At 53.4% G+C, this 17761-nt stretch overlaps 1 protein-coding gene across 1 annotated transcript in view; it reads right to left on the reverse strand.

Annotated features, from left to right (window-relative positions):
* Positions 1-11427, reverse strand: part of LIMA1 (LIM domain and actin binding 1) — a 25686-nt gene extending 14259 nt beyond the window's left edge. Inside the window, exons 1-4 of the mRNA XM_027699056.1 lie at positions 11323-11427; positions 7343-7478; positions 5316-5361; positions 2951-3331 (exon numbers count right to left, since the gene is read on the reverse strand). Coding sequence (XP_027554857.1) covers positions 2951-3331; positions 5316-5361; positions 7343-7461 — 546 coding nt within the window. The 5' untranslated portion in view covers positions 7462-7478; positions 11323-11427. The remainder of the gene's footprint in view (positions 1-2950; positions 3332-5315; positions 5362-7342; positions 7479-11322) is intronic.
* Positions 11428-17761: the final 6334 nt, after the last annotated feature.

Raw genomic sequence — 17761 nt, forward strand, 5'->3', positions numbered from 1 at the left:
CCTATAAATATCTATAAATACCTATAAATATCTATAAATACCTATAAGTACCTATAAATATCTATAAGTACCTATAAATATCTGTAAATACCTACAAATATCTATAAGTACCTATAAGTACCTATAAATATCTATAAATACCTATAAATACCTATAAATATCTATATATATAAATATCTATAAATACCCATAAATATCTATATCGATAAATATCTATAAATACCCATAAATACCTATAAATACCCATAAATACCTATAAATACCTATAAATACCTATAAATATCTATAAATATCTATAAATATTGGGGGGGAAAAGCAGAGTAAAAGGAAAAAGGAGTTTACCAGAGGGAAGATGAGGGACTTTCCCCATCACAATCCAACTGCAGGGAATCAGCAGGATCGTGGTTTGTGGGACACAAACACCCCTCCCGTGGAGGAATTCCCAAATCCCAACCTTGGGCACGTGTTATCAGCTCCTTTCCAGCCCTGGATCCCCAGGGCACAGCTTTGGGAAGGAGAGGAAACATTCCTGGCCTGTGGAAAGCCCCAAGTTCTCGGCCCTGAGGCACCAGGAGGGCGGTGAAAGCTTCACCCCCGGGGCACAGGGTTGGGCAAAAAACCCCAAATCGAAGTCCCACCTCTTTCATTCCACCCCAGATGTGAGCCCCACACACCAGAGCAGGGCAAAAAAACCCAAAATCAAAGCCACACCTCTTTCATTCCACCCCAGATCTGAGCCCTACACACCACAGCTCTGCCTGAAACCCAAACCAGAAACTGCTGCTCTTCCTCCTCCTCCTCCTCCTCCTCTGATCTCCCCCGGGGGTGGTTTCACTGTCACTTCCAGGAAGAGCCCTTTGAACATCACCCTTTTCTCCCCCCCAGGCTGAACTCGGGGCTGCCGTGCCTGCCCCTAATGGGATTAGAGCAGTTTGTTCCCGTGAAAATGCAGCAGAGGAGGATCTGCCACCCATCCATTGCAAAGGCAGAGTGAATAAATGAGCAAAAGAGGGAGGTTTTGCCTCTAAACCTGAAAACGAGAGTGGGTTTGTTCAGAGAGGGAGATGGAATCAGGAAATCCAGGCTCTGATCTGGATTCTTGCCCCAGACCTGCCCACGACCAGGAAAGTCCATTTACTGCTCCAGTCACACGGTGCTGCTCAGGTCACCCAGATGTTCTGTCAGCAGAGCTCTGACAGCACTTACACCTGGGAAGCAAATTCCAAGGAAAACCTCCATCCCTCGGCTGAATTTACAGTTGGATTCCATGATCCCTCAGCTGAATTTACAGTTGGATTCCATGATCCCTCAGCTGAATTTACAGGTGGATTCCATGATCACAAAGGTATTTTCCACCGAAAAGATTCCATGGAGCCTGGCTCGGGAAAAGCCTCAGGAAAGAAGTGGGAAGAGGCAACTGCAGAGCTGCAGTTTGGCCACACTGACACCACTGAAGCAGAGCTGTGTCCCCTCACTGCACAGGACGTGACATCACCCTCCTGTCCTCAGATCCATTCCCAGAACCAGGAATTTAACTCCACAGACACCCCTTTCCCCCCCCCCCCGGTCCTCAACTTCCCGACACTCCGTGCCTTTTTCCCCCCCTTGTAAAATTAAAGAGTAACAGATTAACTTGGAATGGGAATTTTTGAACCCAGTTCCATCCCTCCTGGATGGTGTTTCCTGTGTTTTTAGCTGGTTCTTAACAATGCCTGAATCACCAAACTCGACAAACTGTTGACTCCCCAGCCTGAGATAAAGTTACTCGAAGCCCATCTGCAGAATTCCAGCGGAATCCTGCGTGATTAATCCTTGGGAGTTCAGGGAAGGGCTATCGGGACATCGCCCTCCCCACGGGGGACAGGGTGGGCGGCTCTCACAGCATGACAAAGGCTCCAAAAAATCCAGAGTTGTGAAACGACTCCACACAGACCCCAAACCTCTCTCCGGCACCGACTCGCTCCTCTGAGCCCTAAATCGTTGCCCAAAATGTGTTTGTTTTACTCAATACTTCAAGAAAACCACCCGCAGCAGAAACAAAGCCGGGAGGAGGGGGAAAAAACTATGAGAAAACTGGAAAATCCACCAACATCGGGGCCTCGGGACCCGCGTTTCAAGTCCCCGGCATATGCAACTCATTTCGGAGTTGAGCAATTCCCCCCCCGGGACACTCGGAGTCCACATCGCGGGATCGGATTTCATGAGCAGTCGGAGGAAAAATGCGAGCCCGGAGCATTTGCAAGTCAAAACTAGCGAGGGCAGGAGCTGCTCTGGCCATCTCGGCTTCGTTTTCCCCCCCTTCCCGGTGAGGGATTTTTTATCTTTTTTTTCCTCGATAAGAAACGTTTGTTAAGATCCAGAGACGTGGGAAGAGCGAGGAAAAGATGGGAGTATTTCACGATGCATATCTATATGTATATATGTGTGTGTATATATATATATGTGTGTGTGACTCATGCTGATCCAGATATCAAAACCTCTCACTCCTCAGTGCTTCAGCTTGACTGCTGAGCTCACCTCAGTTACTTCTTCTTTCATATACACATAAGAATACATAAATATACAAAATAAATAAAAAATATATAAATATATACATATGTATTTTTGCACAATTCTTATGTAACTCACCGCAATCTTCACGCAAGGCAGAAACAATCCCGACCCAATAAATTCCATTTTCTCCCTTCAACCCTCCCACGAGCAAAAACCATTTTATACCCCAACGAGCCACCACACGAACTGCCCCAGCTCCCAGCGCCCTGCACGCACTCGAGAGTCTCGGGTAAGTTCTTATTTGAGTTATTAAACACCACGACGTTCTGCTTTTCCCCCCCAAACAATGCACACGAGATTTGCAGAGCCCGGAGAGCCGGAGCCACTCCCTCCCGGGGTTTTCCTGCTGCCAGCTCCAGCTGCTCCCGGGATTTTGGAAGGAGCGACCCTTCCTTACCTTGGGCTGGGGGGGCTCGCCCTTCTCGAACATCATCTTGAGCTTGCTCAGGGGCACGTTGTACTTCTCGATCCTGCCCGGGGGCTCCGCTCCCTCGCCGGCCTCGGGCTTTTCCACCTCCCTGGGCTCTCTCACGCAGTTTTCCATGCTGGCACCCTCCGGTGAGTGGATCCTGGCCTTCGAGCCGTCAGCAGGAGCAGCCGCAGCCCCCGGGGATGGGGAAGAAGCGCGGCCGGTCCCGACCTTGTGCCGAAGCTCAGCGCAGCCGCCCCGCAGCGATTCCCTCCCGGAGGACTCCGCTCCCAGCGCCGGCTTCTCCCACTTCTTCTTCAGCGCGCTCAGATTGCCCCTGGTGAAGTGAGGGGGCAGGTTTTCCGCGTTCTGCAAAGGGACAAGGAGTTAATTCCGAGCTCTCCCAAGCCCTTCCTTTCCCGTCCGCGGAGGAAGGCGAGGGCTCCGCTCCCGCTCCCGGCCAGCTGTGAACAGTTCCAGCTGTGCCACATGGAGAAACATCCAGGACACAGGGAAGGAAGGAGGGGGGGAGAGGAGAGAAAAAGTCAGGAAGTGAGCAAACAGGATGGCCTTATAAGGCAAAAGGGAGTCGAACCCGAGGGGTTAAATTCCACACAAAAGGCTCGAATCCACATATGAAGGAAATGGGACCCAAATCCACACGAGGAGGGAACGGGATAGGGGAGAGCCCAACGCTGCAGTGTCTTCAACAGTTCTCAGGCCTTCCCAAAGCTACAGATCAGTCCTCAGAAACCACTCAACCCTTGGGGGTTTGTGTTTCTACTCCCAGGTAACAGCAGCACTTCAGCCAGGAGGGATCTGACCAGGATTTCACAGCACCCACAACCAACATCCTCCCACTCCTCCTCATCAGCAATTTGCTGGGATTTTTCTTCTGTTCCACTCAGGCCACTGAAAGCTCTGCCAGGGACAGGCCTGGGGGTCACAAACACACCTCAGCCCTCCAGGGAGCACCTGGAGCATCCAAGTGCTTCCATACCTCCCATCTGAGTGCTTCCATACCTCCCATCCAAGTGCTTCCATACCTCCCATCCCAGTGCTTCCACACCTCCCATCCCAGTGCTTCCACACCTCCCATCCCAGTGCTTCCCAGACCAGTTCTGCTCCGGGCAGTTCCCCCTCCCCAGAGCAGCAGCCCCAGCCCCAGTTTGGTTCATCCCAATCCAGTACCTGCCACCATTGCATGTTTCCTGCCTCTCCCCTACGGAGACCACTCCAAACTCATTGCAAGTGGAGCAGGGCTGCCGGGCTTACAGGAATTAACTGGGATTAGCAGCTATATTGGGATTTAAGTCTCTCACCCTATTACTCTTCTGGTCGCATTTTGAACGCTGCTTTGCAAATTGACTCGAATCCACCTACACTTCCCAAAAAAAAAAAAACCCAAAAATCAGCGTGTTTGCTGCCTGCATTGAAAGGAAAGCACTGAAATGATAAGGGAAGTGTTGTAATGGGACAGAAATCCTGAAGATTGCCCAGCAGGTTTCCATGGGAACACCTCTGGAGTCCCTGCACACTTCCTAACACGAGTCCCTCCTGCTTGGGATTTGCCTGTTCCCTGATGACAGGGGGATTGACAGACACAAGCACAAGCAATGAAGGGAAATTTAAGGCCCAAAAGTAATTTTCAGAGTGCTTATTTTATCTCACCTGTATCCCAAACAGCAAAAGAGTGGCTCCCCAGGAACTAAGGAACTAAAGGCAGCGACTTTCCTCTAGATCCTGAAAATATTGGCAGTCCTTTTAAATACTAATTACCCCGAGGGCCTGCTTGGACAAAGCCCTGCAACCTTCATGCCTGGTGTTCCAGCCAAGGTTCCCTGACCCCGGAACACCAAGTGCAAGGGAGGGAATGTGAGGCTGTAACAGAGCCAAAAAGGTTGGTGCCGCCTCATCCAGGGGCATTTCCAGCCCTGGGAGTCACTTCAGGGAAGATCCTGCAGCTCTCAGAGACACACACGGATTTTAGAGAGGCTGGAGGCCCCTTTTGAGCACTTTTCAGTTTAGTTAAGAAGGGAAGAGGCAGCACACAAGCTAAGAACAGAAGGTGGGTGTTGGTGGCTCGTGGTTAACTCAGTTTGCCTTTTGCTGAGGAGTGAACTGGTGATTCAACAGAGCTTTGGGCCAGAAGCTTCATTTCCTTTCCTTCCCTCCACACTGGGAGAAGGTGTGGAGAATGAGGCAAGAGCAAACACTGTGGCTAAGCCAAGTTCTCTGCAGCAACTTGGATATTCCAAAAATCAGCTGTCACAGCAACGTTTGTGCAGGTGATCCATCCTGACTGTAGGCTCTGCTCATTCCCAAGGGAACAAATACTTATACAAACACTTACACTTCTTTTCTTCTCGGCAGTGGCTTCTTCAGCAGCTTTCTGATACCTTTGAGAGGGAGAAAAACCAAACAAAAATGACTTTTTTTGACCAGACTGAACACTCTTGAAAAAGACAGCTGGGATTTTTTTTTTTCCCCCCACCAAGGATCTCACTCAACTAAAACCAGAGGCTGGACAAACAGCAGCAAATGACACAAAGCCAAGTGACAGACACATTTTCAGCCATCCAGTTTACAGTAATAACATCCATTAACGTTTCTCCCTCCCTAAGCACTCTGATTCCCAAACAGAGACAGTTTACCTTGGAATAGCTGCTATTGTTTCTGCCACCCAGCTGTCTGCTGTGCCCCCCTGGCAGGAATAACTCAGCTCTTTATCCAGCAGCTGCTGAACCAGAACAAATCCCAGCTTGGCACACCTCAAAAAACCTCCCTGAGTGCCAGTGGATCTGATTCTGTGGGCTGGAAACTGCCCCCATTCAGCAGTTGCCTCCTGAGCAGCTGAGCCAGGGTGGCAGCAGGAGGGGTAATCACAGCCCTCCCCAAGATAAGCCACCCTGGATCATGAATCAAAGTCCCCTTAAGGAGCTCTGGGGAATTCCCTGCAATCTGCCCTGGGTGGGAGTCCCTGAACACTCCTCCCTTGGTTCCTGCACCACTCGGGGGGGCTGCATTTGGTGTGTGGAACGTGAAAATCAGGGACAAATTTTGCCATTTTAGGGAGGAGGAACGAACATCACCCAGTGTCTGTCTGGGCAAAGGGTGTTTCTGTTTTTCCTTATCTGTGGAATTCTGCTTTTGAGTCAGCTGTGAGAGTGCTGCAGGCTGCTGCCTCCCCCTTTAATCCAGGCAAACACCCTCACCCAGGTCTCTGCACCAATAAATTTGCACAAGACATGCTGAGAAAGTGTTGCTGTGCAAAGAGGGGTCAATACTGGGAGAAGCAACGAAGAGGGACACAGGAATTAAGTCAAGTCCCACCTGGAAAACACAGGAGGATTTTGAGGAGCCTGTGAGTCAGCCCAGCACAGGGCACTGCTTGAATCCCTCCCGTTGCTGTTTGCCTGCCTGTGACCCAACAAAACTGATTATGTGGGATGGGAAAATAAATGCTTTCACATACAAATATTTGGGTAACAGCATTTAGAAAAATTACCCTCCTCCCTGCAGGTGTCGGGGTGGCAAAGCCAGGGAGCAGGACCATGTTTTTTCCAAGGAAAACTGACACTGCCTGTGCAGGGGGACAGTACTTGATTAAGGAATAGCAGTTTGGATTACTCCCAGTAAGCCCTTTTCAAGGGATTACCAACATTTAGCAAGATGACCAGGTCCTGTAATCAAGCTGCAGCGAGTGAATAAATTACCTTAACGAGGCAGTGACAGCAAACAGCTTCTCCCTGGCCAGAGACCCCCAGAGGAACTTGGAGATGTGCAGTTATCCCTCCCTTACAGAGTTTCCCCCACACTCAAGATCCAAATACTCCTAAACTTTGCTCCATTATTGATGCAAGATCCCAGGAGACTCAGTTGCCCCAAATCCCACTGAAAGTCCCAGCTGCATCCTATTATAATTCCTTAAGGAAACAAAAGCTTTTCCAGGAAACATATGCAGGTTCCCACCCCTCAGTGTGTACAATATTTATGGTGTAACAATTCATCCATCTCTCAGAGGAAAGGCAAGGGGGATATTCCTCTTCTACCCAAGTCAGGGGAGGGTTAGGTTGGATATTGGGAAAAGGTTTTTCCCCCAGAGGGTGGTTGAGCAGCGGGCACAGCTTCCCACATTCCAATGCTCTGCCCCTCAACTCCAAATTGCAATTGGTATTGTGACAGAAAATCATCTGCTTTGGCAGAAGGAAGGTATTCCAGCTTTGACTGCTGAAACAAGGCAATGTCACCAAGGAGAACCACCTCTGCCCAGCACATCCTAAACCAGAAAACTTCAATGCCTCCAGCTCTGGGGGGTTTTGAGGCAGCAAAGCAACTGTGAGTGCAGCTGTCACCTCCCAGCCCCACAGCCCCACTCACTTGGAGAACCTCTCAGCCAGGGCCGAGGACTTGTTCCTGTTGACCAGGGAAAGCTCCTTGGCAGTGATCTTCAAAGACTGGGAGGCCCATTGTCTTCTGCTGAACGGGGAAGGCTCCATCTTATCTCCCCAAATCCCTGTCAGGAGGAAGGAACGGTGTCAGCAGCAGGGAGGAGGTTTCAGAGTGATTTGTTACTGTCCCCACGCGGGTGCTCCCAGTGCCACCAGTCCCCACCCCGCAGGATCCCATCCATCAACTGACTTAAAAAAGGGCAGCAGATGCCAATTATAATTTCCTCTGCAGATGCCATCGAGATGGTGCCCTGATAAAGCCTCCAGGAGGGGCTGAGAGGGGCCAAAGGATTCCGGAGTGACGCTCTTGTGTTTCCCACACACTCAGAGGAGCTCCAGGAAGCCCCAGAGTGCCCTCGAACCAAACCTGCTGGCATTTATGCAAGAGGGCTGGAGTTATGAAACTAAGAGGATGTAATTCCTGTGCAAACATTTGTCATTCACTCTCGTTTCGCTCCCGGTTTCCTCCGTGAGCTCAGACGAGGCTCGTGGTCGCCGACCCTCCTGTCACAGCAGTGACCACAGTGGCACTTAAATAACACCAGTCACCTCAAGAACAGCTCTCACACACCCCCATCCTGCTTTTCACCACATCAGATTTATTTTTTTTACATGCTTGGTTCTCTTTTTGTGGAGGAGGAGGAGGAGGAAAGGAGGGGAGATTAATTTAAAGAGTTCCCTGATAAGACAAAAATAAAGCCTGTAGGGAAACGCCTTTCCTTTTTTTCCCTCTTTTCTTTTCTCCCTGGTCCCATGTCACACAATGCCCGTGGCAAGGGCACCGACTGACCCTGCAATGCCAACTGCTGGGGCTGAGCCCTTCCTTGCATTTTCCATTAATTCCTTTAAGGGATTTGCACAGTCACAGAACTCTGGATCCAGTCTGAGGCCAGGTCTGAGGCCAGGTCTGGACTCAGATGGAAACACCTTCAGGCAACAGTGGATCAAAGGGAGGGATGACGACGTTCCCGAAATCCTCACGGGTATGGAATGCACCTGCTCAGAAATGAGGGAGACTTGGGATTCTGCAAGGCCTGGGGCCAGGAGAATTCAGCTGCACAGGCAGAGCCTGCAGTTCCCAGGGCTGGAATGGGAGCCCTGGGGCTGCCACTGGGAGCAGAGGAGTCTCTCCAGGGCTGGAATGGGAGCCCTGGGAGTGGAGGAGCCTCTCCAGGGCTGGAATGGGAGCCCTGAGAGTGGAGGAGCCTCTCCAGTGCTGGAATGGGAGCCCTGGGAGTGGAGGAGCCTCTCCAGTGCTGGAATGGGAGCCCTGGGAGTGGAGGAGCCTTTCCAGTGCTGGAATGGGAGCACTGAGAGTGGAGGAGCCTTTCCAGTGCTGGAATGGGAGCACTGGGAACAGAGGAGCCTCTCTCCAGTGCTGGAATGGGAGCACTGGGAGTGGAGGAGCCTCTCCAGGCCTGGAATGGGAGCCTCTCCAGTGGAGGAGCCTCTCCAGGGCTGCTCCTGCTGCCATCCTGGGGATGCAGTGAGGAAGAACAGGCCTTTCTCTCACATTCCATAAGTCCCCTGATGTCCTGGCCGTGCCAGGACACGTTTTATCCAGACAGGGATTTTGATGGAGCTCTCGGATGTGCAGGTGGAACTACGGAGGCAAACAAGTGGTGCTGGTTTTGTGGGGATGTTGAAATACCCTTAAACCACTTATCAACGTGCAGCCACCTGAGAGGCACCCAGAGCCCCTTCCAATCAGCAAGAGAACCTCAGACTGCAGTTACTTTCTGAAATTCCTGCTTTTTTTGAGCACATTTTGCACCACCAAGTCACCCCCCTCCACTCTGTCCAGGCTGCCCTGAGAGGAGGATGCTCTGCACTTGTCTGGCCTTTGACAGCTGCACAAAAGCACCACCCACCAAGACAAGGGGCTCATTTCCACCCCCTCCACTTCTTAAAAATCATATTGCCTGCACAAATGAACCAGTGTTCCTGGGACTGCAGCATGCAGCCCCCAATCTCGATGCCCAGAACACGCACACAGAGATCACAGACAGAATCCACAAAAAAAAACTTACAAAAAGAATTCTGTCCACACCAAAACCCCAATGCTGAATGAGCCCTGCCATGCCACAGTTTGAACTTTGTTTTATGACTAATCTCGAGCCAAAGGGAGCTCACCTGAGGCCTCGCTGCAGTTTAAATGGCCTTTCACAAACACAGTCAGCAGTGCCCGGGAAACAGGAGCGGGGCATTCACGGGAGCTCCCTTGGCACAGGGAACAGGTGCCCATTGACACACGGAAGGACAGTTCAGGGAAACAAAACCCAGGGGCAATTGTTCAGAAAATAACCCTGCTTTGGATGCCTGAGCATTCCCAGTGCAGCTCCAGCCATCCCAGTTTGAGGCTGCATCTCCTCCCCGTTGGGTTTTTTTGTGTTTTCCTGCCGTTTCCTCCATCACAGCCACGGGCACGTTGAGCCAATCAGGCCTGTTTTGGCAAAAAAATCTCTTTGTAAAGGCAGCACCTGCTGCTGGGACCTCAGTCGATAGAAATGACACAAAACAGAGCCCCTGAGATGCCTTGAAACTCGTGCTCCCGCATTTTTTTACGCCATTCCACATTCTTGGGGCTTTCTCATTCATTTTACAGGTTTTGGTGTGTTCAAGCATCTCTGGGCTTTCTCTGCTGCTCCTTCTGAGTGATTTATTCCCAGTCACTTCAGGAAAACAGGTATTAAAATTTTAACAGGACCGTGAGCGTTCTGCAACAGGACACGTGGGAGGTGGCACCGAGTGCAGACGAGACAGAGGAGGGGACAGGGATGCCCGAGGTGTCCCAGATGTTAGGGAAGGGAAGGACTGTGATTTAGCCACCTTAAAAATCCACACCCCATAACCTCCCCTAAGAATTTGACAGCAGAATAAAAATCCCTCTGCATCTGGAAAGATCCCGAACGCAAAAACTCCTCATTGAACACTCGCCCAAGGTGGAAGAGGGTGACTCATTCCAGGAAAAGGGACACCCCGTGGGCACCACGGGCATGAACCTGACGACAGCCGAGAGGGGGGGCACGACACGACCCCCAGCCCTCCCTGCCCCCTGGACGAGCCCCCAGACCCCCTTTTCCCGACGGTACCCGGGGACAGGAGGGGGCTCTGCCACTGAAGGCCGAGCCCCGGTGCCCCCCGGGATGCCCGGAGAGGGGGATTCGGGTCCAGCTCGGACCCTCCCGCGGGACCGGGACCAGCTCCGGGCGGACCCACCGCCCCTGCCCCGCTGTCGGGAGGGGGGTCCCGGGTCCAGCTCGGACCCTCCCGAGGCACCGGGACCAGCTCCGGGCAGACCCACCGCCCCTGTCCCGCTGTCGGGAGGGGGGTCCCGGCGGTCCTGTCCCAGTCGAACCGGGAGGGGGGGGAGTTTCCCAACGCACCTGTCCCGGTTACACGGGGGAATCCCGACACACCTTTCCCGGCCGAAATGGGAGTCCCGACGCACCTTTCCCGGCTGTACGGAGGGGGGGGGCCAGCACACCTTTCCCAGCCGAACTGGGAGTCCCAACGCACCTTTCCCAGCTATACGGGGGGATTCCTATCGCACCTGTCCCAGCCGAACTGGGAGTCCCAACGCACTTTCCCAGCTATATGCAGGAAGGGGGGGGGGCCCAGCACACCTTTCCCAGCCGAACTGGGAGGGAGGGTCTCCCCGCACCCTTCCCAGCTATACCGGGGAATTCCAACACACCTCTCCCAGCCGAACCGGGGGATTCCCATCGCACCTGACCCAGCCGAACTGGGAGTCCCAACGCACCTTTCCCAGCTATACGGAGGAAGGGGGGGAGGGCCCAGCACACCTTTCGCAGCCGAACCGAGGGGGGGTCTCACTGCACCCTTCCCAGCTATACCGGGGCGTCCCAGCGCACCTTTCCCAGCCATACGGGGGTTGTCGCAACTCACCTTTCCCAGCTATACGGGGGAGTCCCAACGCACCTGTCGCGGCCGAACCGGCGACTGTCCCCCCTCAGCCGCCTCAGCGCCGGGCAGCGCCTCTGGCCACGCCCCCTTTCCCTATGGACACGCCCCCGGCCCGCCCCTAACCACGCCCCCTCACGGGGGTCTGCCCCCGCCCGTTTCCCGCCCTCGGCGGCTCTGAGGGGCCGTGAGGGGAGCGAGGGAAGGGGGGTCTGAGGGTTGCTCGTCACAGAGATGCTCCAGTTCCTTTATCGTCCTCACACCCTCCGCTGGACCTCCTTCGTGTCCCTCCTGTGCTGAGGAGCCCAGAACTGGACGCAGATTCCATAGGTGCCTCCTCAGGGCTGAGGGTCTCCCGGCCGAACCCCTCCGCCCCACACACACACACAGGTGGGCTGGGGGGTCACAGGTGCTTCCCAAGCTTCCCAAAGCTTCCCAAAGTGAAGGCGGGATGAGGGGTCTCGGAGTTGGTGGTCGTCAGACCCCCCCAAAGCCCTTTCCGTGGCTCCCGAGGTTCTGAGGGAAGGGCTGTTTGTCTGAGGGAAACTCCAGGTTCGGAACCTCCCACAGCCTTCGGTTTGTTTGGGAAACGAGAAAAAAAAGGGATTTGTTTGAAAACAAGATAAAGGAGGTTCAGCAGCCAGAAGTGGCACTTTGCATTCCTGAGATATGGAACATCCCCTTGTTCCTGTGCTCCCAGCCAGCCCTGCGGCTCCTCCAGGAGTTTATCTGAGCAGTTCTGTCAGGAACAACTTTAGGTGTCTGTTTCTTTCTCTTTCCTTGTTGTTTTTCCTAATGTGTCAGGTACCAAATTCCCGAGTTAAAAGAAAATAACTGTGTGTGCCTGGTGATCCGGCCCCACTGCAACCTGTTGGATGTGGACATTGTCCCCACAGCTCGCTTTGGGCTGTCCCAAATTATTGGGACATATAGATTATTGTGCCTTGTCCTGTACCCGTGAAGCAGCTCAGGATCTTCTGGCCATTAAGACAGGAAGTGACTAATTAAATTAATATGTTGGTGTTACTTTTATGGCAGTCTCAGCACTGACATGTGAAATCCAGTCATTGCAGGAAAAAGCCTGGAGTCCAGGAATCCGTACACTGGGAATGACAGGCTCCAACAACGGGACAGGGATGGGATCCTGGTGGGCTGGAGGCAGGTCTGGGTGGTGCAGGTGTGACACTGGCACTGGAGCGTGTCAGATAAACTTGGATGTGCTGCTATTGAACATGGGACTTGTACAGGAACTCACCTGTTTATCTGGGTTGGGCAACCAGGACAGTTCCAGCTGGATTCCTGTCCCTGCTCACACAGAGCTGCCACTCAGGAGGAGCTGCAGACCCTGGCAAGTGTCCCCTCAGTTTCTTCTCCAGCTGAACAAGCCAAGTTCAGCTCCTGCTGCTGCCCATTTTCCTCTCCTGAGCATCCCAGAGATGTTAAGGGCGAGTCTGAGCCCTTTTAGAGGCCGTTGATAACCATGTGGGTGTGAATTCGTGTGCTCCTGTTCTAACTTGGCATTGTCCCCACGGTCTTCTGTGGCACCACGTTCCACACTGAGCAGTTGAGACCAGAACTGCGCTCCAGTGCTCCAAGGATTTTGGGGTTTGGCCTCATTTCAGTGTCCTCCCGTTGCCTTTTTTGGCTGCCCCAGCACCAGGAGCCAGTGGCTTCAGAGAACTGGCAGTGACAGCGCTGTGATCTCACTCCCCAGTTGCAGCTGAGGGCTCCGAGCTCTGATCTCATTCCTGAGGTGCAGCTGAGGGCTCTGAGCTCAGCACTGGTCTAAAATGGGTTTTCTGGTGCTTTGGTGAGAGGTTTTGAATTGTGCAAAAGGTGATGAGTCAATGAGATATAAACAGCCTGTTCTGGGGAAATAACCTCGGGGGTGATTATTAGTGTGTTGGTGGTGCCTGGTGCTTTCCAGGGATGGCATCTTTCCTGGAGTCAGCCTTGGAGCTGCAGGATGGAACCAGGCTGGTAGGTTTATACCAGAGGGGAGAACCCAAAGAAACATTTTCTGTCTTCACTCCTCCCTTTCCAGTGTTTCATCCGGGTCTGGCTCTCGGTGTTGCAGCACTTCCCAAGGCGCCGGCACACTCTGACTCCCAGTGTTGTGGCTCTCCAGCTTCCCACAGCCCAGCACCAGCAGACAGGGTGAGGCAGCAGCTGAAGAAACCCCTGGCCAATGCTCGGACACCCTCATGGCATTTTTTTTTTGGTTTTGAGGTCTCCACCCAAGCAGTGAACTCCACGTGACCCCTCCCAACAGCACTACTGGTTTGTTTAATCAGCGATTAAACTGGAATTTTACTTCCATTTCCAAACATGCTCTGTCAGCCTGGACATTCCCTTTTTTTTGTTGTTTTGTGACAGAGCCACGGCAACAAGAAAACACCGTCCTGAAACTCCTGTGGCACCTTTGCTGAGGTGGCACCGCACACCTTGGTCAGGTGTGGTGACTTTAGGGCCGAGGAGCAGAAGCTTTGAGCCCTCCCTCCAGAGAGGGAGCTCCACCACCTCCCTGGGCAGCCCCTTCCAAGGCCTGACAGCCCTTTCCATGAAAAAACTCTTCCTGATGTCCCACCTGAACCTCCCCTGGCACAGCTCAGTTACTGTCCCAGTGTCTCTAGCAGGCCCTGCAGCCCTTTCTAATCTCTGGACTCCAGGATTGTGTCTTCCAGCAGCATCAGGAGATCCTTCTCTGGCCCCTTCCAGGCAGTTTGGATATCCTGAAGCATTTTGTGTCGTCAGCAAACATGGACACTTCATCATTTGCCTCTTTTTCCAGCTCCTTGGTGCCTGTGCTGGACAATTTGGGGCTGGGCACGGGCAGAGCTCCACGTGGGAGGTTTACAGAGCAAAAGCTGCTGTTATTCCATGATGAACACACCATTTCCAAGCCATTCCAAGAGGACAGGCTGAGCTCTTCCCTCTCTGCCTGCAGGTAACTTTAGCCAGGTGAGTGCTCACTGTGACTCTTTCATTCCCAGACAGTCAGAGCTGCTGCTTCTTGGATTACAGATCCATTCTCCCTCAGCCCTCAGGGACTGGGAGGGATATTGGATCCCCCTGCTGAACAAGGTTATGGATTCCTTCCCTTTGTACCCATGTCAGGTTATTGCAGAGGCCACAGAGGGAAGGGATGGATGGATTCCCTGCAGGATCTGTCTTCCCTGTGGGACAGAGGCAGAACTGTTGGGCTCTTTCCTGGCTGTCCTTGGCATCCTGGCTGTGGATCAGGAAGGCCAGGGCTCCTGGTCCTCTGACAAGGGAGTGCTTCACAGCCACTCATCCAGTGTTTTTGGATCTTCCCAATTAGCCCTGGGAAGGTGACTCTGGCAGCGTTGGGAATTCAGGAAGCACCATCCCCATTTTACGAGGGTGAAGTGAGGAACAGGAATCTTGAGTAACCAGAGCTGGGATTAAAGTCTGGGGTCCTGCCCTCCCCCTGGGGCACTGTGTGCTCCTCCTTGGCCAAGGGAGTCCTGTATGGATTTAAATACCTTGGGAAGAGGAAGGAGAGATGGAGAAGGAGGGAAGAGCAGGAAGGCTGGTCACTGCTGAGATAATTGATAACATCTCCCAAACAACCCCTGAGCTTTCCTTTGCTGATGGTGTGGATCTGCCCAGAGCTGCTGTGCCCAGGGCAGGGCAGGGCTGGCCAGATGAACTCATTAATGCCATTCCCTTTATCCATCTCTTTCCTGGGGCTTATCAGATGCCAAGGGGCCCTTTGGACTTTTTTGCCTTTTGACTTACTTGCCTCTCAGGCCTGAGGGACCGTCGGGCAGCACAGCTCCTGCAAAGCAGGATGTCCCTGCCTTCTGCTGGTGTCTCCCAGGCCTTTTGCTAAGCTGGAGGCTTCAGTGGAGTTAAACATTAACGTCCTGCCCAGCTCCAGCTGTCCAAGGTCCAGGAGGGAGCCACGCTGAGTCAGCCTGGCAGCTGGATTTCCTGCTCCCGCTCTCTCCCGGTGATTCACTGGCTGCCAGGAAGTCTTGACCTGGATGGAGCAGTGGAGAAGGTGGCACAGGGACACCTCAGCTCTCCTGCACGTACCACTGGAGATCAGCTCCTGAAGGCTGGATGACCCAGTGGGTTTCCTGGCTGGAATATGGTGCAGCAAGAGGGAAAACTCCCAGCTACCAAAACACCCACCTGAGCTGCGGAAGGATTCCGTGTCCCACGGCAGGCCCAGGCCCCACAGCAGGTCCTTGCTCCTCCCAGGCAGCTGTGAATCCATGTGAGCCTGTTACTGTCCTGCTGCTCCCCACATGGATTATTTGTTCATTTTTTTTATTGGATTATTTTGATTTGATTGAATAAAAAAGGTCAATCCTTTTCCCCGGGGCGGCGCGAAGGGCCCGGCGCTGCAGCAGGAGGGCAGGAGGCAGATGGGAAGAGCTGGTTTATTTGGTGTTATTGCCACAGTTTCCCACCCCAGCACTGCCAAGGCTTTTGGGTGTAGCCAGAGTCTGCCACGGGAGATGGATTGTTCAGGGCTGGCTGCCCCTGGAACTGCAGCTCTGGGGCTTTGCTTGGCCCCCACGATGGCTCTGAGCTGCCTGAGGCTTCCTGAGGCACCTCTCCCACACTGCTGGGACTCAGCTTTGCCTGGAGAGCCACTCAGTCACTCCAGCATCGATGGAAGGTTGTGAAAACACGAGGCACAATCTCTGCTGAGCTCAGGCCCAGAAGCAGAGCCAAGAGTCTCCCTGGCTTTGGATAAAACTTTGCTGTGGTTACAGGCGTCCCGGGATCATGTGATGGCAGCTGATCTCTCCAACCTCCAGCATTCCTGCTTCAGGCCTCTTCTGCTGCACAAAAACACGCTGAGAGTTCAAAACAGCATCTCTTTTGCTCAGGTTTATTGATAGCAGAATTATCAGCCAAGTGTTGTGGAGGAAACTCCTCTGCTTGTGTTTCTGATCCTGCCCGGCCTTTTCCCAGCCCTTCTCCCCAGCCTGCCAGCCCAGCCACAAACCTTCAGCATCCTCAGTTAAAGGAATTTCCAAACAGACACAGCTTCTCCCTCCAGCCCAAGGGCACACTCTGGCCTGCCCAACACAACACGCCAGGTCTATCAATTCCTCAAGGTTGGCTTCTCATCCCAGGGAATTAAGGGCGAATCGGGTCTAAAGTGGATCCGAGCCCCTTGGAGATGCGCTGACAGAGAAATGTGTGCCTTGAAAGGGCTTGAAAAGGAACTCTAGGGAAGGAGGAGGGCAGGAACGTGTCAGCTGGGAGCTGCTGCCTCTCTGAAATCTCTCCCCTGGATTTTTTGGGACCTTCTTCCCGCGGGATGAGAGGCAGGGTGAGGGCAGAGCCAGCTCTGCCACAGGGTCGGTCCTCCGGAGAGATGAAAGGGAAGTGGTTTGGTGGCCAAATGAAAGTCGTGGCTTTAAAGAAGAATTAAAGCCAGATGTTTCCATGCTGAGCCCTTTTGTGATGGAGCCACCAAGGAGGCCCTGGCAGCATCTGCAGAGCCCCGTGGTGGGAACACCCTGTAATCCCAACGGCTCCGCTGCGGTGCCGGAGGCTCCCTGGCTGTCTGGGAGGAGGGAGCAAGAGCTGGGGCAGAGATAGTGCTGCCAGCTCAGTATTTATTCCCTGTCTCAGAATATTTGCTCCTGGCTCACAGTGGGGACGGCAGCAGGGGTGTGGTCACCAAATTTAGCACCTCAGGACAAAACCCTGGGGCCAAGAGGTGTTGGAGCCGTGTTGGACAGAGCAGTGGGTGGTGGGGAACAGGGACAGGACATCATCCCTGTCCCAGGGACTGGCTTCAGACCCCTCAGACAGGCTGTGCTCAGGTAAAGCCTTTGCTGTGCAGGGCCCTCATCAGAACCAGGGGGAATAAACTTTATCCCTGTCTTTTTCGTGATGTTCGCACCGGGCTGTGACCGAAGCGTTCCGGTGTGGATGGAACAGAGGTGAAACACCAGGAAAAGGGAAACTGCCTCCTGGGGAGGGAGCAGCACTTCCCACCTTGAGGAAGCGCCCAGACCTCGGGGCTGGCGGGCAGGAGGTCCCAGCTCACAGCCAGGAGTCACCAATCTGTGCCAGGTTCCTGACTGTTCCTGCTGCTGCTGCTGCACACTCTGCCTCGTGGTTACAACGTTCCCTCCTGGCCTCCCCCGGCCGAGTTCCCGGTGCCCTCGGCGCTCCCCCGAGGTGGAGTTTCCTCTCCTGAAGTCGGCGGGTGCCAAAAACGTCCTGCCCTGTTGGCTCTGAGGGCTGGGAAAGGCTCTGCTTGCTGTTCAGGTGTCTGTGTCACAGTCCTTGTCTTCCTCCCCACGTGCTGGGATGCTCCTGCTCCAGAGATGCCCCTGAATCCAGCTGGATCCCTGTCTTCTCCTGGGGAATAAGGGATAAGTGCAGCAGTTGCACCCCAAGCAAGGGAAAGTCAATAGAGCAGAGG

Source organism: Neopelma chrysocephalum, unplaced genomic scaffold (genome assembly GCF_003984885.1).
Source record: "Neopelma chrysocephalum unplaced genomic scaffold, ASM398488v2 Primary Assembly neopelma1_136, whole genome shotgun sequence".
Classification (NCBI taxonomy): domain Eukaryota; kingdom Metazoa; phylum Chordata; class Aves; order Passeriformes; family Pipridae; genus Neopelma; species Neopelma chrysocephalum.